The sequence below is a fragment of the Elgaria multicarinata genome, chromosome 3 (genome assembly GCF_023053635.1).
Source record: "Elgaria multicarinata webbii isolate HBS135686 ecotype San Diego chromosome 3, rElgMul1.1.pri, whole genome shotgun sequence".
NCBI lineage: Eukaryota > Metazoa > Chordata > Lepidosauria > Squamata > Anguidae > Elgaria > Elgaria multicarinata.
In genome coordinates, this window is record NC_086173.1 from 70,001,267 (window position 1) to 70,027,993 (window position 26,727).

General features: G+C 40.2%; 1 protein-coding gene across 1 annotated transcript in view; it reads right to left on the minus strand.

Moving 5' to 3' along the window:
- SLIT3 (slit guidance ligand 3) overlaps positions 1–26,727 on the minus strand; it is a 538,785-nt gene that overhangs the window by 84,605 nt on the left and 427,453 nt on the right. The window contains exons 21-26 of the mRNA XM_063120567.1: positions 21,724–21,792; positions 19,409–19,480; positions 19,179–19,250; positions 12,409–12,480; positions 7,854–8,017; positions 5,630–5,754 (exon numbers count right to left, since the gene is read on the minus strand). Coding sequence (XP_062976637.1) covers positions 5,630–5,754; positions 7,854–8,017; positions 12,409–12,480; positions 19,179–19,250; positions 19,409–19,480; positions 21,724–21,792 — 574 coding nt within the window. The remainder of the gene's footprint in view (positions 1–5,629; positions 5,755–7,853; positions 8,018–12,408; positions 12,481–19,178; positions 19,251–19,408; positions 19,481–21,723; positions 21,793–26,727) is intronic.

Consider the following 26,727-nt stretch of genomic DNA (forward strand, 5'->3'; position numbering starts at 1 on the left):
GCTATGGCACATACTGGGTTCAATTTGAATAATCACCACTTGGTCACAGCTTGCTGCGTTGTCTGAACCAAGGCGACATTACTCACTGGAAGTTTAAACAACCTTCAAATAACCCTGCAACAGCTCATGGGTTATTTGAGGGTGGTTTAACCCTACAATAAGCCATGCCTCCTCGATTTAGACAACACAAGAAGCTGCGCCCGGGTGGTGATTATGCAAATTGTGCCCTGCACATGCATGGATTATTTAAGGGTTGTTTATTTGAGGGCTGGTTAATAATCCATGAGCTGTTGTAGTGTATTTGAGGGTTGGTGGCTTGATGTGATATGGGACATTAAAGATGAACATCATTCATTGTCCCTGCTTGTGAACTTCCTGGAGATATCTGGCTAACCAGTGATGGAGAGAGTATTCTGGACCCATTGGATGCTGGTTCGATGGAGCAGGACAGCTCCTATGTATTCTTAAACAGGCAATTGCCAATTATTATTTTCTCTAGGAATGCATGGCCATTATCAGTAAGGAGACAACAGTCTAATTATATACTCAGCTGTAACTGATTCAGGACATCTTAAGGGAGTACTCCTAACCTCATGTAAAAGACAGATGAGGTGGGGGGCAGTAAGCATCATAAGCACTGCTCTGCCAGCAGGGCAACAACTATGCTGCTGCAAGTCCCCTGGCATGTGGCTGTACATGTTTCACCAGTGATATCCCACTTGGCAGAGAGGGGAAAACAGAGCAGAGTCTGTGTTGTGTGTAAAGATGCCACATCCAAAGCCCCTATCATTTCCTTGACACACCCACATAAATGGCAGGACTCCATACCATCCGTGGAGTGTCCTACAATGAGAGGGATGAAGAAAAGGCTGTCCCAACCTCATGCCCAGCTCACAGCAAAACAGCAGGGCAATGGAATTGACAATTGTTCTGTCTGTAGATCTCCCATCCCCCAAGGGATAAATTGGTAGGATTACACTGTAAGTTGTCCTTTCTTTTCAAGGAGTATGTGTCCAAGAAACCTATGGGCCATTTCTAATATGTCTGAAACAATGCATTCGACCTGTTGATTAGTTCTCTTGTATATGAAAGTTTGGTTTTAACCTTTTGAAGAATGAAAATCCTTTCCATTCCTTCTCTCCGCAATATTACATTCATACTCATTGAGTTACGATGAGTTTATGAGTCGTTTAAAGGTTACTGAAATGTTAGCCAGCATAAATATTTTCCAGGATAAAGAACATATAGAATAGTATAATAACCAAGACATTTCCTGCAGCGTTTAATATGACTAAATTTAATAAAATCTTCTAAAAGGCTCCACGAGCCTCGCTTCTCTAGCATGACCATTCATCTTTCTTTCTTTTTTTTAAAGGTCAGCCTATTTCATTGTGTCCATTGCCCTCCAGATGAGAGGCAGAAGTTGCTCTGAGATAGATGGAATTGGGCATGTCTTGAATTCTGGGCTTTCTACATGGAGCCCGGGTATGGCATCATCTGATGGGAAGGGGCGGGGGGAGTGACCCAAACTCCCCTAAATAACAGCTCAGCCAGGAGCATGTGCAAGTGACTTTTATCCTCAGTGCATTTCTCCAAAGTGATATATACACAGAGTGCTTCCAGATGACGATTTTATTGTGCCATCACCCTGCCTCATTCATGGGATTTTATAGGAAGTCCAGAAAAATAATGTCTTCCACTCTCCTGTGTTTCCCCACTGCCTCTTCCATCTATTTCCTTTACAGAAAAAAAAAAGCATTAACGAGGAAAAGCTGGAAGAGCTGCAGACGGCCTTTTGGTTAGTAGCACTAGGAGCTAGTACAGGTTTCAACATTGTTTTTCAGTGCTAGGAGATACAGTGGTACATTTTGAGGGTAATATTGCAAACAAATTTGAAAAGCCGCTTAACATCTGCAAATGCTTTCTTTAAGCATTTGTAACTAAGCCACTCATACATTTTTACACTGTTAATATATATTGGTAAGAGTCCAAGGACCAATTACACATATCGATATCCATCAACTGAAGGCACAAGGCAGCTATGGTTTGATAAGCCTCTCTTTTTGTGTGTGCTGAAGATAACATTTTGAAATCTTTGGCAGACAGATGCAGGCATGTGATAGAATGTAAGGTGCAGGAATGTGGCAGGTGGCACTTAGGGAATTGCGTCCTTTGTTAAAGGCTGCAGTGCTTTGAGTCATTTTTGTATGAATGTGTTTTGTGTGTCATTTAAACCACCTGGGAAAGGGTGTGGGGGTGGAGCAGCTCTCACAAGGGAGATAGAGGGCTTTCACAGGGCTGTTCCGTCTCAAAAGGAGGAGAGCAGAGGAGAGGGGGAAATGACTTTCTGTGGCTTCCTGCTCTGGAATTGTGCTTCTTTTGTTGCCTCCTTTGTGGATTGATTGACAGGCCTTGTTATATGGGCTTTTGTGCAGGTTCATTTGGCAACACCCCACTACCCAAAAAACACTTCTGTTAATGTTAAAGTTTCAAATTAATACCTTGGCTAGCCTTTGACAAGGACTCCCAGTTAAATGTGTAGTTACCTAGTTGCTTGTGAGGCTAGGCCATCAGAGCATGTAATACAAGTTCTGTACCAGCTGCACCGGTTGCCAGTGTGTTCCCAGGCCTAACTTAAAGTGCTGGTGATTATCTTTAAAGTCCTAAACAGCTGTAGGAACCCGTAGGAACTGTCCTGGGCCCTAAGATTGCCTATGGAGCCTCTAGTCTATCAGGTTGATGGCCACAAGAGACAGGGGCTTTTATGTGGTGCTCCCATCCTTATAAAATGCCCTTCCACAGGAGGTATGCCTGGCTCCTTCCCGGCCTATTTTTAAAGGGACCTTAAAGACCTGGAAGTTTAGGTCCACTTTTAATTGCTGATGATCCATATTACATAATTTACATGTTATGTTTTTAATTGCTGCTGATATTTTTAGTGGAATGTTATTTTAATGTTGCTGTTTTAGTCAACTGTATTAACTGAAGGAGCAAAAATACTGTTTGTATTTTTATTCTGTAAACTACTTTGAGAAGGTATATACCCCTTAAGGTGTATAACTATTTTTAAAGAAATGAACAAATAAGTAAGTGGGAATGGCAGCCTCACTTGAAAATGATTTCAACTTTGTTTTATAAATGCATAATTTCCAAGCCTGTTTTCTCTTAGTTAAGAGAAAAAGTTATGGTGCCTGTAGCTACCCAGTTATAGTCACAGTTTCTCATTTTTATGATGAAATGTAAAACTAAATGTGGGCACTTCACAAAGTTTTGTGAGGAAAAAATGTTCTGCACATCATCTACTCCCACAATTTAGGTAGAATGACTGTACTTTTTTTTGTCCCGACAGTCATTCTACATCATCTCCAGTTTAGAATAAGATTTTATAGTCAAGGGAGCGGGGAGGAGACCCAAAAATTACAACCAAACCCCCATTACTCAGAGGGCAGGTCTCCTTGAACTTAACAGGACTTATTTCTGAGTAAAATACACATACAGTTGAACTGCAAGTATGTAAATATAAGCCCAATATAAGAAAATGCATGTGTGTGTGTGTGTGTGTATCTAAAATCTTACGATGTTATTTCAACAACATTTTTTTAAATATTGCTAGCACAATTCAAATGCATTGGAGTTCCTGTTTGACCACCACACTATTTATTTTGTTTAAATCTGTCTCTCAATTCTACATTAAAATGGCTTTTATTATCGTTTTGAAAGCATATAAATATGTTGAGAAGGGCTGCATTGGGAGCAATTATTGTGAAGGGGATATTTCTGAACCCCACATCCCAAAACAGTGCCCTCTTACACTTCCTGAGAAATCACTCCTGAAAATCAAGCTAACTTTGAGAGTGGCCTCCGACATAAGAAGCTGAAATTGGGGGAAAGTAAATGGAAAAAAAACTAGTGAGTGCACAGAAGAACTTAGACATGCCTAGGGAACTCTTTGGATCACAACCTGGGTCTGTATTTGAATGATGAACCCCCTCATGTGTTATTTATTATCATCATCTCTATACTACTTTTAATGCACAAAGTGTTTTAGAGAGCACATTCTTAGCGTGCATAAAGGTCCTACGTTCAATTTTTGGGTCTCTAGGTCTCAGGTAGCAGCACTGCAGAAGACCTGAGGCCCCAGAGAGCCACTGCCAGTAGACCAGATTGACTAATGGTCTGATCCAGTATAACGTAACATCAGAGACTTGCAATCTCTTCCTTGCATATTCTCAAACAGTCCTGTGAATAAGGCCACTAAGGGTGTGTTCCCATCCATTTGTGGTAGGTTGATTGCACTTGGCACATCTGATCCTCACCAAGCCTGAGCAAAGTCTTTCTATAGTTCACCACTTGTTCACACAGTAGAGGAGGCTTACAGTGAGAATATGCCATCTTTATGATCAATGTTTACATGGGTTATTCTGAATGATATTGATCTAGTTTTGGAGGGGGATTCTTTTATATCTGGTTAGACTCTAAGGTGCACACTGAGAAACAGGAGACATTTCCATGCAAGCACCACCTGAGCCACCCATTTCTGAGCTAAAACTGGAATCCACACATTGAAGTCCATCACTTTATGCACTAGATCTTAATGAATTTCTTCAACACTCCAACTTTAATCCTATCAGAGACTATTTTCATCTGTGGAAACACATGTGGCTGAGGGCCTGTTGCTTCTACAGTTATGAATTATATGCTCTAGATAAAGAAACCATTTTTAGTTGCACTGAGTGATCATTTAAACTCTTTCACCTCTCTTGTCTAATCACACTTGGATTAGGGTTCCTGCCATCCCACCAATGTAGCAATGCACTCCTCCACACAAGATTATCTCCACGTCTGCATCAAACAAGGAATAACAAATGCTGAGAGGGCAGCCTTAGGACAATTTATCAAGCTAAAGGAAATAGTTTCCAGATGGACAGCCGTGTTTGGTGCTGGCTGGTGAGAAGGAAGCAAGGTATTGTTACTGAATTAGCATGGCACTCTGGTGGAGAACAGCTTGATATAAAGAGAATACTTCTTTCATATGGTTCACATTTGAACTTGTTAAATGTCACTTTTGTTCAGAAATTTGTGGCAAAGATGTAGGGTTTTTGTTTTGTTTTTTGTGCAGGGAGGGAGCTTGTCAAGTTTCTCCCATGTCTTTTGTACTAGTTGCTCTTGTGTTTTGCTATTGTTTTGTCTTCTACCCTTTCTACTCTCATGACCTGCATCTATTCCACCTATCAAACCTGTACCATCAGAATGAGTCACATGCAGGTGCATCACTGCTTTTAGAGTAGCGACATTCACATGCATAAAATATCCAAAATTGCAAGACAAAATGCAACGAAAAAGTTATGATATTTGAAATGTGCTAGCAGTGTACATATCAGGATAACATTTCCCCCCAGCTGGGCACTGTAGCACAGAACAGGAAGCCTAGCAGGCGTTGTCTCATCCTTTAAGCATTTTAACACTCATAACAGGAAATCAGGTGTTTTGGAATTCATATCACATAATAACTACTGTCAGCCCTTGTGCAGGTTGTTCCTCATAAATGTGATCTCCACCACCATGATACAGTACTGAAGTACTCAACAGACAAAAGTCTTTCAGTGGTGCAGCCCAGCTGTCATCATACCTTGTAGCCAAATGGGCAAGTGCATCGGTAAAAATCCACTGGATCGTTGTTGCAAGTCCCGTTATTTTTACATGGATTGGATAAGCAAGGGTTACACTTGGACACAATATTGATATCGACAACCCCTGAAAAGAAACAAGAGTGCACCTGAAAAATATATGACTAAAGCTTAAGGCATTTCCAAGTAATCATCATTCATTGTTGTTAAGAATATGTTGCTGTTAGAACTTAGAAGTGTTCCCATTGAATTATGCAAGATAGAACTATTTAGTGGCTTGCACCCAAAGAGAATATTGAGGTAGCACCACAAAAAATAAAAATAAATCTGCAGAAGTTTACTGAACTGCAAGAAAGAGTTTCTTAGGATGGATTCATTTTATCATGCAACTAAAATATTTAATACAATATTCAAATTATACTCTTTGGAAATTTTGTCAGTATTTTTTATTTTTTATTACAATTCTTCAATTACTCATGGTAGTTTTTTTGTTTTTGTTTTTTAAAAAAGGGTGCAGGGCTCAAAATGTAAACAGTAATTAAAACATAAAAATCCATTAAAACAAACATATGTTTTCCTATGTACAGAAAACAGCATCATAGCTTATTATAGAGAACAATTTGGAAAGCACATGTGAGATTTTAATCTGAGCAAACCGTCTGAAAGGAAGGAGGTCGTTCATGGGTGCAGTTACAATCTATTGTGTCTATCCGAAAATTAGTGGTGGATGTTGAGACAGTCTACAGATATGCATGTTTGCTACTATGAAAAATCAGCAGCTTTCAAAGGTTGAGGGACTCAGCAGCTTTCCATTAAAACAAACAAGCTTTATGTCAGAAAACAATTAACATTATTTTTTTGCATGAAAATACTTAATCAAAAAAGTTTTTGAGAGAAAGAGAGAGGGAGGGAGAGAGTGCACATGTAAACATGGTTAAATCCTTCACTTCAAAGCTGAACACTTTAAACCACTTTCAAAACACAGCCAAATTCTGTATATTAAAAACATGGAATGACGGTTCAACTATAGACGCTATAAAAGGTAAAGCAGTTTTATCCAAATAGTTTTTAACCTCCCACTGGTGGAGCACACACTTTCTTTGTGACAATCAAACATAGGACAATACTGACATGACTTCGGAAAACGTTGACTATGGGTAGGTATTATCCAGACATTCACATAAAAAGCTGGTCTAGCCTTTCCCTTTTAGTGAACTAACTGTTTGCTTACAAAGACTATAGCCTTATGTAGCTTTTCTTGCATTTTACCCCTCTTATATCTTATTTAAAGGCTAGACTCAAATCCATTCAGATTTAGTTTTTTAAAAAAGTGACATGTGCCAAGGTGACTGCAATAACCTCACCGGATACACTAGAGCCTGATGTCTGGCAGAGCTGACATCAATTCCCACCTTTGCAGAACAGTTGAAGAACATATTAGGAATAAGCGAGAATCCTCAGTGCAGCAAAGTGCATTACTGCATTTGATCAGGAGGGTCCCATGTTCAGTTTCTAGGATCTCCAGTGAAATAATAATAATAATAATAATAATAATAATAATTTCTTACCCACCTCTCCATTTTGATTATGTTTTTATATTGTTTGTTTTATACTTTGAAGAGCCTCGTGTGGCGCAGAGCGGTAAAGCAGCAGTTTCCATGGCCTGAGTTCGATCCCAGCGGAAGCTGGTTTCAGGCAGCCGGCTCAGGTCGACTCAGCCTTCCATCCTCCCGAGGTTGGTAAAATGAGTACCCACTTAGCTGGGGGAAAGGTAATAATGGCCGGGGAAGGCAACGGCAAACCACCCCGCTATAAGGCCTGCCAAGAAAACGTCAGCGAAAGCTGGCGTCCCTCCAAGAGTCAGTAATGACTCAGTGCTTGCACGAGAGGTTCCTTTCCTTCCTTTATACTTTGAATTGTTTTAGTTTTTGTGAACCGCCCAGGGAGCTTCGGCTATTGGGCGGTATAAAAAAGCAATAAATAAATAAATAAATTTAGTAAATATAAGATAGATAAAACTGAATTAAGAACATAATATACATTAAAACATCCAAAATTCCCGATGTGAAGAATCACTGCCTGAGATCCTGGAGAGCCATTTCCAGCCTGAGTAAACAATACTCAATTAAATGGTCAAACAGTTTGACCTAGTAGCTTCCTATGATAGGTGGAAATGAGCATGGGATATCAGAGAACGCACACCGCATGCTAAGAGCTTGCACCTACCTTTGCACTGGAAGTGGTGAGTTGGTGTAGTTAGCAACAGTCTGTCTGTCATGTCTTCTGGGCTGCTGCACCGTGCAATCCCTGGCTCTTTGTAGCCTGCCTTTACCCACTCAGAAAGCCAGCGCAGGTTGCAGTCACAGTGCAAAGGGTTGGTACCAAGTGCCCTAGGGGGTTAAAAAAATGAACACACACAAACACAGCCCACACTGTTATTCACAGAGTTCCTACAATTATTTGTCTGATTTTATTAAAATGTATTTCCATGATTACATTTTTAGTGCAAACGTGATGAAAAGAAAACTATCTGATAATCAATGTGTGTCTTTAATCTCGATTGCTAGTTCCTTATATGTTATGTGGCCAGTTTCAGCATCTAAGTAATAATTCTCTTCTGCCTTCAGTTGCCATGCCTCCTGCTACTCCACATCTTTAACACAAATTCTCATCTAGCAGGTATGGTAGATTATAGAGGACAAAACATCTCCTAAAACTCCCAGCAACTCTGGGGAATAATCAGGTCTCTTTCTTTGTGAAGTAGCTCAAGGCAATTCTGGAATAGAATCACCTTCAACACATGGTTGAGGTCATTAGAACCTTGGTATTACACATGAAAGGGACATGGTCATTAACTCTCTTACTTTTTGGTGCAAGGACATATATGTCCCAGGGAATCTGAAGCTGCTGGCGGAAATACAGGGAAGTAGGGTGAGAAAACCATGACTATACACTGAGGGATATTAATTCTGTAGCGAACTTTTTCTCTCTCTTTATTATTTTCTACTCTACTTTCCATCCTCTACTACCTGGCCAGTTGCCAGTCAACTCATTCTGTAAAGCACTGTGGATTTCAAATGTCTGTAGAGGACATATCAACTGTAAACATTACAACCTCCTCTGCTTCTACAATATTTTTCAATGCTTTTCTACCAAACACTTGGCTTTGTGCTTGCCATAATTCCTCCCATTTTATAATTTCAAGCATAATACAAAGTAGTTAGTAAATAAACTGACATTTTTCAGGTTAATAATATACATCACATCAATAGATCAGATAATTATGATCATGATGTCAAGTAAATTATGATCATGATGTCAAGTAAAGGGTTATGTAATCTTGATAATATTCTCTGTGAATTTTAGAATTTTAATTCATTACTTGTTTGTAATTTGATATTGCTGATGTCTTTAAAAATTGAATACGTTTTTTTAAAAGGTTAGATTTTTATTCATAATAAATTGTGTCAAAATACTTACTTTTACAACAGAATCCTATGCAGGTCTACTCAGAAATAAGTGTCATTTGTTGTATGGGGCTTACTACCTTTAGTATAGGACTGCAGCTTTAATGAAATATTTCTTACTGAGTGATTCATTCCTATCTCTGTAATTTTATTCAGGTTACTACATTTATATCGAGCTGATGTAGAATTCTATGGCATCAGGCTTGATGGACTGAGATCCCTATATTTCCCTGTGACGTCTAATAAAAAGTTGAAGGCAGTAAAAAGGAAATGGGTTTTGAATTACAAGTGAAAATTTAAAATGTTGTTAATGAATATACATTGCAGTGCTGTTGGAACATGCTTTCTAAGGCTATCCACCACTTAAAATTTTGGTATAACGTAACTTTGCTTTAGGACAGTGCTTTAGGACAATGATCTAAAGGTTAAAGGCAATGATCTCAATGGTCTTAGACTGGTTTTGACATTAAGTTTTCACTCCACAGGAGTGCTTAGCAATAGTTCTTGTGAAAGAAAAACATTATGTTGGATTCAGTCCCTAGAGAGAAAGTTAGGAAATTATTTACACACAAAAATGATTAAAAATTGAATGTTGACATTTTCTGTTCAGAGATAACACAAGGAATGTCTGAAAATAAAGTTCATGCGCAGATTTTTTGGGTGGGTGGGGGAAGCAGACGGAATACTGACAGATGAAATTCCACTAATGTTGTTGATATAATTCCACAGACATGACTGAACTCTGCCTTAGCCAAATTCATGCTGAGAGTTCATGAGTTGAATTACCGGCAGGGGTTCATCCATCAAAATTAAACAAGTGCAACAGAAACATATTCTTAAAGGGCCCAAATCTATATTCTATTTATAAATTAACACAGACCAAAAACATTTTTACCCTATTATCTATGAACTGATGTGTGTGTGTACACACACACACAAATACAGCATATATATTTAGAGTTCTACACACATTATTACCAGCAATATTATTATGAATAATAATAAATCAGCTTATATACTGCTTGCCCTATCAAACAGTATCACATATACCTATGCATTGATTAAATATAACATTCTAAAAGTGAAAAGGAACAATTGAAAAGAAAATGAAAATTTCAAGTTTATTCATTTATCACTTTCAAGATGGAAACTGTAACAGTGGTGACTACTGCTAGAATCTTCACTCTCATTCCATTTGTCCCTTCACAACATCATTTCTTCTGGCTCCTTTCTACTTTAAAAATTTTCTACGCTTTCTACTGAATAAGTCTTCTTCATCTTCCTTAACCATTCCCTCACATTCCTGAAGCTACCACTTAACTCCCTCCAGCTGGTCAATATCCCCTGCTTCTCATCCACCATCCCTAGGAATCTACACAGATTGTAGTGCTGACACCTGAATGAATTTCTTGTCCCATCTCTGAGCTCTTGCTCGTCCTAAACCCCTAATTCATTACGTGTTGGGTAAAATAAAATATGGCTAGGGCATATATGCATGGCATTTCTATTCTAATTGGAGAATTCTGTTTTTCGACTTTACTAAAACTCCTTTATAGAGATTGCACATGGATAAACAGCTATAGCTTGGCCAATACTAATGGCTGGAAACCTCAATATTGGCTTATCTAAATTTGAAAAAGAGCTCAACTGATCAAGATTTCCTATCACATCAGTGAAAAGAGCCATGTACCATAAAATGAGATAAACAATCTTTCTCTGCCAAGAGAAAGACCTGCTATTGCCTCCAGTAATTCCTTGTCTTGTAAGAGTAAGACCCCCATCAGTAAGAACCCAATTGGTCATAAAGGATAAGCAATTAGCACATGTTCAGAAGCACTCAAATTGCTATCATCTACATGCCTCTATGTTGAGCACTAGAATTAAAAGAAGAATCCAGGCCCAAGCCCTACTAAAACCTGGTTTTAACTAAACTCTGAAAACTGCACAAGCATTGAGGCACATAATTGGCTGGGGAATTCCCCATAGCTGGTTGGGGACTACTGGGAGTTTAAGGATTTTTTTCCTGACTACACTTGCATAGTATTGCACCCAACTCCTTCTTGGCAGCTCTTAAAGTACCTGAACCTCTGTCCTCCTAGGCATCTAGTTTATTTATTTATTTATTGTTTATTAATCAACTTATAGACCATGTGACTACATCTAAAAAGATATCTTGAAGCAGTTTACAACAATTTAAATACAAAACTATAGTTAAAACATTTAAATTTTAAATGGGGAAGGATGAAGGTGGTTTTAATAAAAGTAATACTTTTACGATTTAATATATCACTCCAAGCTGTTTGGATGAGTCGTGTTTCAAATCAAACCAAAGCATAAAAAATAAATTTGAATTATGTGTCCATAATGTATTTGGTTGCCCATGCTTATGATCTGGTTTATTTCAATGCTTCTCTAAAAAGGCAATTATGGTTTCTTTAATTCACCACAAGCCAATATTATTTACACTTAATATAAATTCTCAGAAAACTTAAATATGTTTATATGACATTATATGATTTGAGTCCATGTAAGACAATCTACTCTGAAAACAAAACATGTTATTTCTCTTCAAAGACAAGATAATTAACTGACCCAGAATATATTATCCCAGAAATAGGCATTCTAGTTTTACACTCATTATTTGCACTGGAGGTTGATTGAATAAAGTAGGTTGAATTAAGGTCAAAGAGCCAATTAAGAGTTGGGTTTAGACAACCCTTTTGAATGCTATTTTTTTAAAAAAAAATCCACTCCAAAGTCTTTTATTCTCAGTTCTTTACAAGACAAACCTTCCTCCTAGGCTAAGTGATGGATGTCTGGAGGAGGTCATCTGTGGGTGGTGGTGATTATGGAAATGATTATGGTGATAATTTATTTGGGGCAGAAATTTTAGAACAACTTTAGTTGCTACTAGGAAATTTAACAATCAATGGCATACACTAACTTATGCATCCGAACAATGACTTGGCCACCTTTCTTTTTACCCAACCAAGTATTATCAACAACCCAGCTTTTCCTGGATTTTTCATGTTTTCCTCAAATTTGAGCATTTACATCTGGCATAGAAGATGTGAAGATTCTTTTGTCAGTTAAAATCTTTGTTAAAATTTTATATATAAATCATCAATGCAAAAATGATTTGTTTATAAATCCTTTGATCATCAATGCAGCCTGCCTTCAAATTTGTTCTGAAGAGAAATTTGCACAATGGTAATATGTATAAACAGAAGTGAACATAAAATAGCTGTACAAATCTTGTGTAGCACAGTGATTTGTACAGTGTCACGAGGTTATTAAGGTTAAAAAATACTTACAGATGGGAAAGTGACACAAGATCGTTAAAAGACCCTTCAGGGACGCTGGAAATATCATTGCCATGAAGAGTCCTGGGAGAGGAGGGAATAATATGATATTAGAATTAAGTCCACCAAACACCATGATAAGATATGCACATCTTTTTAAACTACTTTTCAAGACCTACTGGATACATAACTTAGGAAACACATATTTTGCCGCCTTCACAAATTAAAAGTAAAATTGTTAGAGGAAGACGCTTTGTTATTATTAAGAGAAAGGGGAAAAATACAAATACACAGCCTAATTTATTTCATAAAGCCTTCCATGAGAATGCAAAGACATACAACCACATGGAATAGATAATATTAAAGAAAAGATTCAGGAGTAACCAAAGAACACATATTTTCAGAAAGGAAGCCAAGATTTGCTTGTAACTGTACAAGTAAATAAAGCCTCCACCCCGGAGAATATGTCAAAGTTGGAAATTTATTCAAGACCATTGTGTCATCTGGGAAACCCAGCACATTCTAAGAAAAGCTCTAGTGCAGATATAATACTGCCACGTGTAATCATCAAAGCAGGAGACATGATAATATAGCCCCCCTCTCTGGCCTTCTCTGAACCGCGGTATAAAAACACAATAAATAAATAAATAAAGCACACATTCCAATGGCCAGGTGCAACATCAACTAACCATTACTTCCGTATTTGCACTCACCACAGAGCTAACTGGGACTACCATGAAACTCAGGATCTGAAATGATCTAGAATTGTGTTTTCAGGTTCTGTGTTAAACAGGAACCCCTGTTAGTTCTAACCAAAATTAACCACATAATCCTGCAACCCAGTCTCTGGATTGAACAGTAGAGCTTAAATGCACTGTTCGTCTGTCTGTTTGGCTTCCTTTCGTAGACTATTTTAAGCGGATATAATTTTAACAGTTTACACTTCATTTTTAACAAGAAACACTAGAGTGAAAGGTATTATCCTGGTTAATACTAACCTTTCTGTAGAGAATAAGGGTACTACAAAAATGCAGCCGATTATTAATGCTGATTTAGCATGATTGATATTATAATTATTTATGCATGGTCTGCACTAGCTCAGAAAATCTTGGGAATATGGCACCATATTGTGTAGGTTTATAGATATCCACTCCTATTTCAAACAGTTCAAGCTCTAATTTGAAACATGTTCAAATTAAGTTAACAATCCAATTTTCTATTTTTTCCTTTGCTTAATATTGGGATTTGCGGAACAGGAATAAAAGTATAACTCCACTACTTTTTTCATTCTTGTCTGCACTCTGGCTCAATTCAGACAACACGTTAGTCAATGGTGAACTATTTAAGTAGCCGTCTGTCAGGCAAAAACCACACCACGGTTTATTATCCAGAAATAACCAACAGAGATAACCAACAGTTTTCAGAGTTGTTTCTTTGCACAACCATTGATTATCATGTTGTGTGGTGGGCTCCGTGGATTATTTCGCATGTTTACAGAGTTGCAAGGCAAGAGCAGTAGAAACTCCTGCTGCTCTTGCCCAGCATGCCTCTATTGGCATGGGAAATAATCCTGTCCCGGGAAATGATTGGGGAGCTGCTGACTGTGCCGGCCCTTGGTGGAGAGGAGTGATCGCAGGCTCCCCATGCACTTCCCGGGATGGTCATATGTCCCTGGGTAGTGCACCACTGATCGCAGCACCCCACACGTTCCCAGGGACGTGCATGTCCCTTGCCTCTAATGCCCCACAATCCGTCTGGAGATCTGCTCGAGGGGATAGAACGAGCCCTTTCCATCCCCTCGAGCAGATCCCCAAATGGATCACAGCGGGGGGAAGGATGTATCCCCCAGTTGGACATGCAACATCAAACCACGGGAGAAATCCATCTGCCAATATTGGGGGGAGCAATGATCTCTCCTGCAGCTGTGACGAGCAGGACAGATTCTTGCATCTCCTGTCCCCATTCACCACAACAGAAGGTCAGGGGATGCAGAAGCATCTCTCCTGCCAATGCAAAGGATTCCCCATCTCTTCTGGTGAATGGGGACAGGAGGTGCAAGAACCTGTCCTTCTGGTCACAACTGCAAGAGAGATCATTTGGCGTGGTGCTCCTTCTTCCCAGTTGGGGCTATGGCAACAGGGAAGGAGGCAGCATTGCTATAACCACCCACTTCCCTGTTGCCATGGCCCTGACAGGGAAGGAAGCATTGGCGCTGAGCCATGTGATCCCGACAGGGATGTCATCGCTCAGCATTGACACATCCTTCGCTGGAGGCTGGATCTCACGCCCTGACATGTGAGGAAACCATTCCGCAATGTCTTGCTTCTGCAGTGGGGCCATACTGCTGAAATCACTAGCTGCCTTCCCCCACACCCCCGATTTCACTTTTGCTGAAATCGTTGAGTCCCAGAGGAAAGACTCCTGCTCCTTCCTACCTCTTCACTGAGACCAAGAGCTGCAACTCCTGCTAGCTGTTGACTACAGGAAAGGGCTTCAGCCCAGGGAAAGGTATATTGCTTTTAGAGATCCCCCCCCCTCCATCTTTCCCCTGTGGTGTAAGTGTGTATGCTCGAAGTCTCAAGAAGACTCCTTCTCACAGTCTTGAAACTACTTTTAAACTTCCATTTGCTCAGCTAATTCGCCCAAAGCTAGCTTGTGCATATGAATTTGTTTAAACCTCAATAAATGTGCCATTGTGGCATTATCCTCTTCAATGGTATGGATTTCTTTGGGTAAGAATTACCTTACTTAGCCACAGATGCTCTATTGCTAATGTCTAGAAGTTCTTTATAAGCGGGGTGTAGGTCTCATTAGAATGTGTTCAAGTCTGTACACAGGTCTAACGTGTGCACATCACGGAACATCCCCGTCACTTGTCCTTGCACAGCTGCCGCAGCAAGAACCAGTGGCCACATTGCCTCCAATGATAGGGGTGATGCACCACCTCCGCCATTGCTCCGACAACAACACGTCTCTGCACGCTGCGTCTTTCCTTCCCCCTCTCCCCACGGAATGCAGTGCCCCAATAAGGAAAACAGGAACCTTTGGTAGGGAGGGCAAGGGGGGGAGACAACTCCACAGAGCACTACTCCCATGTCGCTTAAGTGTGGCACACAAATAGTTATCCATGGAGTGCACAACTCACACTCCGTGGACTAAAGTGTTATCCTCTGTTTGTCTTTGAGTACAGCACCATGTACATTGATGGTGCTATATAAATAAATAAATAAATAAATAAATAATAATAATAGTAATGCCATATTTTACTAACTGGAGATATTTTGGTTATATGAGGTAAAAAGAAGCTGTTGAATAGTATTTGACAGAAGCCACAAACAATTTAGCGCAAGTTTGATTCAAAAAGGAAGAGTTTAAATATTGTAATTAAAATACAGAAACAAAGATTCATTTCAAATTTTCAAAGATAATAATGTCACTAGGTCAGTTTTATCTACAGCTAGTGCAATCCAATGCCAATACATTCTTGAGGTAAAAAGTTAAATTTTTCAGTGTCCTTTGACTATTCCCTTTTCTGTGTTATCTCCAAAGGAAATGGAACTCATGCATATAGCACTGACAGTGTATTAACCATATAGTCAGTGGGTTACATCCAGACTAAGTTAGCTGAACTTAAATCCCATTGAATTCAATAAGACAAGTAAATGATGGCATGTTCCATTGTTTTCAATGGGAGCTATGTGAAACTAACTTAGTATGGTTCCAACCAATATATTCAACTATGCATTCCATTATATACTGTATGTTCAGTGCCTAAACATTCAAAACAGTTAAACTTATAAAAATGGGTGGGCTTCACATTTCTGGATAATTGTTCCTAGTTTTGCTTTGTAAGCATTACAAAAACCCCAAGCAAACAAATTTTGAAAGACTCATTGAGGACTAAGTGTATTTCCAGGGAAGCTTCACACACTGTAATTCAACAAACCTGGCTTTACCACAGAGTATACACTTAATAAGAAGCTACAGACAATCCCACCTTTCTTATGAGTGTTCCTATATGAAATGTGTTTCTAACAGCTCTTTGTTTCATTCACACCTTCAGGTATATGCTTTAAAAACCCTAGGCATATGCTTTAAAAATTGCCCCCAAATGCAATGTATGAAGATGCGCTAAGAGAAATCCATATTCTGAGCTGCTGAACAAGGCACACATAAAAACACCTAGCATTAAATTTAGTATTCCACAGTGCATTCTGATTGATAGGATAATTTTCCTATTTAATATTGATAGATCAAATTTGCTGGAAAACAAAATAATTAGGAAAGGAGTGGCTCATGCATGAAAAAGACCTGCACATCAGAGCCAGACAGACAATGAGATATGTGTCCATTCTAAAAAGAAACCTGGAAATGTGAAAATACTTTTGCCGATTATTTCTTACTGAGATTCTCTTGGGAATCCTGATAATAAATAAATGACACTAACAGATTGCACACTGTCGCTCGGAAGCATTTTTCCTCTTAGGAGAATTGATTTTTAATAACAACGTAGATGACATGTGGCAAGGGTTGTCGCTGACATCGGAGTTTTGTAGACCATAATAAATCAAATAAATCCAGAGGCTTCCAAATGCACAGCACTCAGAAAGAGAGACACTCACTTATGCTTCATTTCACTTTTGCACAGGAGTGAAAGAGCTCCGTGTTATCTCTCTCAGAGCAAAAGCCTATTCTAAGACATGAGTAAGCAGGTCTTCCAAGCAAGCAAGGAGCCAGCATTTGGATTTATAAAACTATCCCTTAGTTAGCATCGCTTCATGCCACATCCTGTGGAAATACAGCTAATTTAGATTTGCTTTCAACTTAACCCTTGTGCAGATGAAAGCTAAAAAATGTGGGCTCATCAATCATGAAGTTGAGATAGTGAATTATCTCCTCGATATACATTGAAAATTACTACTTCACACTTCCCAGTAGTTCTCAAATGGTGGAACAAGACTCATCATAGATGCCGTTGCCCTCAGTAAAGCAGGTCTCATATTGCACCACTGACTGGCAGAACACTGGCTACTAGGGATGTGCACAGACCCCCTGATCCTCTTTGCGCCCGATCCGCAAATTGTGGATCAGGCCCGCTCCGCCCCGCCTCGATCCGCCTAGGGGCCGCTCCGCTCTGCAGCTCCGGCTCCGAATCGGAGCTCCGCAGTGGCAGGGAGTGGCGCCAGGTAAGGCCCCCCTCCCTCCTTCCCCTTACCTGTGTCCGTCCCAGCCCATCTCAGCTTCACTATAGCCCGCAGCTCAACCAGGAACTGTAGGCCCCGATTGCAGCCTAAACTTCCTGGTTGAGCCACGGGCTCTAGTGAAGGTGGCGACAGGCCGCGACGGACGCAGGTAAGACTCCCCTCCCCCTTACCTGGCTCTGCCATCGTTGCCACATGGGCGGCGGCGGCTGCAGGGCCAGGTAAACACCCTCCCTCCTCTCCCTTACCTGCGTCTGTCTGTGGACCCGCGGCTGCTTCAACTGAGCCCGAGGCCTCAACCAATCTTCCTGATTCCTTGGGCTCCGTTGAAGTAGCCGTGGGACCGCAGATGGATGCAGGTAAGATTCCCCTCTCCCTTGCTCCCTTAACTGGCTCTACCGCCATCGCCGCACGGGCGGCGGCAGGGCCAGGTAAACCCCCCTCCCTCCTCTCCCTCACCTGCGTCCATCTGCGGACCCGCAGCTGCTTCAACTGAGCCCGAGGCCTCAACCAGGAAGACCAGGCCGCAGTTGCGGCCTAGTCTTCCTGTTTGAGTCCTCAGGCTCAGTTGAAGCAGCCGCGGGACCGCGGACAGATGCAGGTAAGACCCCCCTCCCCCTTACCTGGCTCTGCCGCTGTCGCCGCATGGGCGGCAGCAACAGAGGCAGGGCCAAGTAAACCCCCCCTTACCTTTTTTGCGGAGCTCCAGATCGAGGCAAAGAATCCACCTTCACCTCGATCCACTCCACAATGCTCCGCTGCTCCCTCAATCCTCTTCGCCTCCGCCTTAAGTGGAGGCGAAGCCCCCCGATCCGATCCTGCTTCTCCGGTCCGAGGAGAAGCGGAGCACATGCCTACTGGCTACATCCAGCCATACATCAGGATGGCTTGTCACTCATCCTTGCCCTCTTCCACACATTCCACAATACGTGTTTATATAGTGCCTGGCGTGTGAGGAAGAGGAAGAGAGGAACCTTAAAGAAACACACGGGTAGTGCAGCCCATATGCTTCTGGCAGTTTACATTCCATCTGTCATCTGATAACGATGAGGCTAACTGCAGAAAAGGAAGTAAGTTGCTGCAAATATTTCCTATAGTTTTTCTCTCTACTTCGTAAGGCATAGAAATGTTTTCAGCCAGTCAATAAGTGAAAGGGAAACTACAGAGCTCATCATTGTTTGACTTGCTCCTGGACTGGTCTCCTGGCCATTCTACTTACAAGCTTCTGCTATACTGTGTAAGAGAGATGTACCATTTAATAGTTATTGTGTACGTTGCTACAAACAATAGAGTAGCATGTAACACAGCGCCTGTTAGCAGTAGCCTACTTTTCAAGTATCTTTAAAATGAACAATCTTCTTGGAACTGAAAAGGATTTCACGCTTCGCATAAAATCATAACATTCACCTGGATCAATGGTTACAGGTATTTTACATCTCAATACAAGCATATTGGGAGCTAACTGTCTGGAAATGCGTGATGTGGTGAATCGAGTGAAAGCCATCTGCTCGTTAAAAATCCTGCCATCACCTGCAGCCTCTTTATGGCTTAACCCCAAAACAGTGAACAAGAAAAACTTACAGCACCCTGAGAGACTTAAGCCCATTGAATGCATGGATTGGGATACACCGTAGCCTGTTGTAGCTGAGGATCCTGGGAGAATAAAAGAAAACAGATTACATTACTTATTTATTGAAGCAAAAGCAGAGAAAAATTAAGTGACTTACAAAAAATAAATACTCGCTGCTTAATGTAGCTGACTTCACACTGAACAGAAATTAGAGCTGATGCCAGAACCACTAGCTACTTACAGTGTTGATAGCTGTGTCATATTAATGAAGGTGTAATTTGCCAACATGCTGATGCTGTTGTTGCTCAAGTCACTAAAGAAAAATACACATAATAAAGGTCATTGATGCAATGAAAACAGGTCCCCCACTCAAATTTGGGTCAAAACCAAACAAACTCAAAGTTCAAAGCATATTATCAACAAGGACTGATTCTCTAAGAGAGCATTTATTTGTTGTTGTCATTTATTTATTTATATTAGTCACCCTATAGTAAATTGCTATAGAATAAAAAGTACAACCACCCCCAAATCTGTATAGTGCAAGTAAAAAAAAAGCACTACAATAAACAAACACAGTAGCAGAAATAAGAGGATTAAAAAACCTGTAAGAATAAAAAGGTCTTTGCCTGATGCCAAAGGATAAGAAAGCAGGTGCCAGGCAATCCTCTCTGAAGGAAATTCTATAACTGGGGAGCTACCACTGAGAAGGCATGCTCATGAGTAGATCTCACAGCGTCTTAGTATGCAAGTAGGGCTGCTGAAGATTCAGAGTAGGGCCTCTGATGATGATCTTAAGATACAGGTAGGAACATATAGGAAGAGGCAGCCTTTTAGATCCCGTGGCTTCAAGGCTGTGAAGGACTTCATAGTTTCAGACCAGAGCTTTGAATTGGGGCAGTCAACATAAACACAATTCCATTGCTACCAGTTCTATTAGAATCATGTAAAATCTCCTAGTAGCCTGGTATAAGAGGCTCAGGCATGAGATGGGCACCAACACTGGAGACAAGATGAACTATTCAACAAGTTACTTATTAAAGGGATATTTTGTACAAAAGGAATTTGTATAAGGGCAATATGATATTGGCAGCTTTATTTCCTATGCCTTTCCTAATTATGCCTAACATGGAATTGCCTTTTTCATCGTGTTGACATTTTCATCAAGCTGTCCACTACAATTCCAAGATCTCTTTCTTGGCAGCCAAGTACTATTAGTGGGTGGTTCATCTGCCCAGTTGAGTGGTGTTCAACCTGTTCTGAAGGGGGCTGCACTCCCCCAGAAATATCAGGGGCACATTTTGAGGGTGCTCCTAGATCCATCATTTGTCACTTGGAGGCACAGGTGGCCTCAGTAGCTAGGAGCAGCTTTTATGAAATTAGACCGATATGCCAACTGTGACCCAATCTGGACGTAACAGTTACCCATGCTCTGGTAACTTCCTGATTGAATTAATGCAATACAATTTAGTGTACGTGGGGCTATCTTTAAAAATGGTTCAGAAACATCAGTTATTCTAAAGAAGAGGTGATAGGCTAGTAACTGGGGCTGGTTGATGTAATCATGTCATGCCAGTGTGTCAACAGCTTCACTGGCTTCTAGGGCATTTTGAGATATAATTCAAAGTGTTGGTGTTGATCTTTACATCCCTAAACAGCTTGTAGCCAGAATATATAATGGAACAACTACCAAATGTACCTGTCCAGATCATCTTTGGAGGCCCTCCTTTGGTTAGGCCAGTGGCTACAAGCAAACTTACATGGAGGCTCATTTTTTCATCAGCAGGTAAAGACATTTCTCTTCTTCCGGGCATTTTATTATTATTGTAATTGTATTTTCCGAGTTTCTATTGCATTATGATACAATATTATATAATACAATGTTATTGGTTTTACAAGCCAATATTATAATACAATACAATGAATATAACACATTGTTTTCCCCTTAAAGGGAGCCTAAACATGATTTTAAAAATATTTAGATAAAATGAATTATTGTATTATTATAACCTGTTTTTAGCCTGTTTTACTGCGTGAGCTGCCCTGAGGCATACAAATATTTAAAGAAAGAAAGAAGAGAGCAATCCCAGGGACCATGGAATTGTTCTGATCCCCACTTCTGAGTTTAGATACAATGCTCTGATCTCAGAAGGGAGAGTCAGAGATCCTTCTCCTCTCTCCCTCACTGCCGGTGTGGAAAGAATTGTGCTAGCTGAAATCCAAGGTTGGAAAAGTGACCTCAGAGGGGAAGGAAAGGGAGAAGGAGGCCAGGATATGAGTTATCTTGAGGCTCCTTCAGCCTCATTCCCTCCCCCTCTGAAGCACCCTCAGGGCAGGAGGATGGGCCTCGACCATGCCTTCCACACGTCATTGGATGATCGGGTGCCTCCATGTTCAGGGGCTTCCGGTCACTGAGAGAACAATCAATTGAATTGTGCCCTAAATGAATATGTGTGTGTCTGCCCAACAGCATTATGACTATAAAGTAAAACACAGAGGCCCCAACATTATGGTTGTCATCAAATACATTGGGTTCCCACCAAATGCTGAGATACTTACATTAGTGTCAAGTGTCTAAACATAGAGAGTTCCTTTGGCACAGCAGATAAATGGTTTCCTTCCAGGTAACTGAAAAGAATAATTTAATAACTGTTATTGATTACTTCTACAAATATAGAAACTATCAGAATTCTGAACATACTTCAGGCAGCTTTAATTATGCATCCAGCCAGTTCAGTGGGGTCAGGATGTGCATACTGATACAGATCACTGCCTGTACAAAACCTATTTCTGCATGCTGATTGGCCTTATTGGATGTCAGTGTATATTAAAACAAAGCCAAAATTCTATCACTATCAGTGAATGATGCTTAGGATTCTGTCTGTATGAGATCTAGTATTTCAGTTGGTTCTTTGAATATTTTCCGAGTGTCCTTTAGAACACAGATTCTTCAAAAGTTGTGATATGGCTTTTCTGTTTATTGGGTTTTGTTTGTTTGTAAAAATATTTTAAAATAAAGTAAGGCAGACCACTAAAAAAGAGATAGAAGTGTATATATCTAGGGCTGGTTCTCACAATCAAAATAAACCAACCCTACAGCCCATGGGTTATTGGGGAGGTTGTTTCTCCTTCAACAACCTGTGCTTCCTGGGTTTGAATGACTTGACAAGCCAGGCCCAGAGGGAAATCGTGCTTGGCATGAAACCAGTACATGCTGCAATTTAACAACAGTAGCTTATTTTGATAGTGTGAACCAGTTCACAGAGTCCCAACATGCAACTCCTTTCTCACATATTGGACCTTATATCCAATTCAAGAGTTTCAAACAGAAGAGACTGAAAAGTGCAGCAACCTGAAATCACATCAGTATGATTACAGGTGTGTAATTAATTGTCTGGTTGATGGAGTGGTCTGCTTGAATATCCACCTGTCTCTCTTGTGTATCAATGGGCATCACTATTGTGGTGTTTTGTTGGTTTCTTGGTTTAGAGAGCATACAGTGAATAGGAGAAGAATCTATTGCAGATATCAATTCCCTCATTTTAGCTCTCCTAAAAGCCACCTTAACAAAGGAGTGTGGGTGAGTATCGGTGTGTTGGTTGGGTGGGGGGGAGCAATCATACATGTCCTTGCTATAAGGTTGTGCTTAATTAAAGCTACTAAACAGAACTCCAAATGCTAATTGACCTCATTAGAATTATTTCTGCCCTCTGACTGCAAATTGCTCATGCAGGCAATATTTCAATAACGCATCAGAAGCTGACTCAGTCTAGCTGTGCTAATCCATACAACAATTTATTTTAACTGCTTAGTAAAAATGTAAAATGAATATGCAGTGTCTGATAGAACTGAGGCAGCATTATTTAAGAAGTAAATGCAAAGTCAGATATCGCTAAGGCTATATTTTAATTTTACAAAACAAATTACCGTAAAAGGCAGCCTCAAAAGCACCCGTAGGAGCATTTAACATTTTCACATGATTGTACACATGATCTGGCAGTGTTGAATTCTCACCCTCCAACACACTTGAGGAAAAATATGTGGTTTTAAGGCCACCTTCTTCAACATTGTGCTCACCAGATCCCCCCATGCTGGCTGTGGGGTGCTGGGAGTTGTAGTTCAACGTATCTGGAGAGCACCAGGTTTGGAAAAGCTGTTTAAGGTATGAGGTAACAAAGTGATCTGGCATGTTTGGCAGATAGACCAGAGGAGCTGGTCATCAAAATGGAAGCCCCTCTTCCATGACAAAATCAAGGAGGGGTAAAGAGCATAGTCTCATTGACAGTTGGAAGTGACCTTTGGAACTTGACGGTTGGGAATAAGTGGTTAGCTTGAGGTGGAGTATTTGATCTAAGCCAATCCTTGTCCCACACACACTTAGTTGTCATACCCTTTAAATGGGCCAGAGTTAGAATTAATGTATCTAGGAGTTGTAGCAAGTTGGTTTCTTTTGCTCTTGTATGTTGATCCTTGTTTTATAAAGATAAACCAAGACCTTACCCACAACACTGTATCCTTGACCCTGCCTACTATGTCCAGATGTATAACGAGCAAAGCTGCTCCCTGCCAAGCCAAGAGGAGTATGGCAGACAGAGAGGGATGGCAGTGACTCTACTGGAAAAGACCTTGTGTATAAAAAAAATATTAATATTGGTGAGCCTCCTAAGTCATAGGGAGGTAGTATATAGCACAGATGCAAAAAGCATAGCCCAAACTTTTTCACTTTTCTATTTTTAACCTTGTTTACATCTACCCTACAGCATCTTCTGTAGCAATAGAAAACTATAATAGAGATTCTTTTCCCTTCATGATTATGATCAGCAATCATGTTGTGAGTAATTATGTCAGAGCCACTCAGATTTGGCTAGTAGTGGCATCACTGAAGGCATTGCCATCACTCTGAAGCTATGAACTAGCTCTTAGTTATACTAGAATGCACATTGTAAAGTACATTAAAACATGCATCCCATTGAGAACACTATAATGCAGACCTGTACTCAGATGTGCACTCCATTGGACCCTAATCTGCCACATTGCACTGAGATGGTTTTATTGGCAAAGAACATCACAGAAAAAAGGGAATATTGGTTATTTTGGATGTTGTTATTGTCACTTGTTCTTACTAATGTTTTAATTTCATTTTCTTTTATAGACACAGCTTTATTTTCCAACAAGACAACCTGCATTTACAGAAACAAATGTAATATATGTCATCCATAATATTATGTATGTCAGCCGTAATGTTATGTTAGCATTCTAAATGTTTCTTTCTGGAATTTAGGGGTTTTTTTTGCTTGTAAGTATTGAACTGACATTGAACAGACATTGGGGTGGGGGGATGAATGTCATTTATTCCAGGATCACTTTTTATAATCAGCTCATTTTTATTCTGTTCCCAGAGTTGCCCTCTTTGTCAACTGATTACTTACTGAGTAACATACTGTGAAAGTACAATTTAGTAAGGCATTAGATGCTAGAGCCTAATGATAATAAAAAGAAAACCTTTTATTATCAAAGGAATAGAAAAGAAAGCTGACCTTTACTGAAAAGGTATGAACTTTCAATGTGAAGAATCTTCCAAAGCTAGATTTACATTTAGAGTAGGTGTGGGAAAAGATCCAACTCTAAGTAGAATTAGGTCAAAGAATGGAAAAGCAAGTTATTTCTGAATTTTCAATTGGAGACAAAATCCTCCTTAAATGAAAACATTTTGAAAAGCTTTATTCTTCCAAACATTGTGTCTCACACTTTAATAGATGAGTGTATGTAGTCATAATCTCTGGATATTCTATAAATGTTAGTCCTGGTCTACACATGCAGCAGAATGAGTTATTGTACCACTTTGGACTGCAGGTGGGAAAAACGGGGGAGAGGGGAAGAATGGTTAAATTTTCCCCACTCCCATATCAGATTGACATGGAAATGACTCAGGTGATTTCCTCAAACTAGCTTATTTCCAAGTTAATCCAAATTTGTTACCCCACTCCCGTGAATTCTCAAGCCCCCTCCTGCCCCAAAAGTCTTCAGTGGATGATGAGAATTTCCCCACACCAGTGACTTCTGGGCATTCAGCTCCTTTTCCTACCTGCCTTCTGTCTCCCAGTGCGACATCACTGACCTTTACACTAGGCCCGTCGCATAAACCCTTCTCAGGCCAAGCACCACCACTTGAAAACCTGAGGGAGGGTCAAATAAAACCTTTCCCCTAGTTATGAAGGAAACAGGTTTTATATTGGATCTCTCCGAATATACTGTGGGTATAATCTGGTGAAGGTGTTTAATAACTGTAAGGTAGGTAAATTATGCCAAGCTGACGTATGGTATTTGGTAGCTAACAAAATAATAAGTTTATTGTTATTTAAAAGCTTTAAATAAAAATATAATACCTTCAATCCTGCCCAATCCAAACTTTCCACACACCTACCAACTCACTGTCTTCACACCAATCCTAAGTCCCTAGAATCCAAACACCTCAATAAACAACTCTCTCTCACTCACTCCTCAAACTCACACACATACCTCACAAACTCGCAACAATCTCCTTAAATACTCCTTTTCCCCCACCTATTACATCATAAACCACATCCATTCAGTTCTAACATTCCATACTTACCAGACATACTAATTTAGACATATACAAGATACTAAATTGTGGGGTAATGCCACACCCAGCACTGCTTCCTGTTGCCAGCTGAATCAGCCAGTTAAATGCAGTTTAAAAGGACGTGGGCAGTGGGACGAGATATGGAGACAAAGTGAGATGCCAGAGGATAAACTGGGAAATCTTCTCCAGCTTGGATTAAAACCCAAGTATTTTGATCTGTTTGCGGTCTGGTATTGCTCACCTCTATACTGCATACCTATAAAAGTCCATAATGGAGTAGATTCAGGTAGGGAAGGTGTGTGTGTGGGGGGGAGAGCTGTGATTATTGTTGTGTTCAACTCACTGGTTCTAAACACCAATTACTATAAATTATTACAGCAACCTATGTACATAGTAGAGGGGCAGATTCAAATTTAATGGGAAACTGTGTATTTCTGCTATGTGCAAGATCCTGCACAAGCCTTGGGCTCATACACTTCTCCCTCCCTTCCTCTTGTGCAGATGCTAGGAGGAGATCAGAAGCTTTTGCTTATGATGTTGAACAAACCACAGTTCCCTGCAGGGGGAGGTTGTCACTTTAAGTTGGGGGTCAAAGCCCTGCTTACTGGTCACAGACACCAAATTTCTCTGTCCAGATATCCTTCTTATCTGATGGCTTTCTAGTTTTGTCTGCTCTACACCTGCATTGCCAAGTCCGGCAGCTCTGATCAGTTATGCCTTGCATCTTGCCAAACTCTTGTGTATCCAGCCTCACCCTACACTGACTTTTATTCTCCCTTACAAATTGACTTCCTGGTTTCAAGCCTCTAATCTAGATGCTGGTTTCTCTTCCTGCTTCAGTCCTTTAAAAGTCATATTTATTATTCCTGTCATCATCATCATCATCATCATCATCATCATCATCATCAAACTGTAACATGTTTTTATACTGCATGACTCCCAAGGTGTAGTACAACACA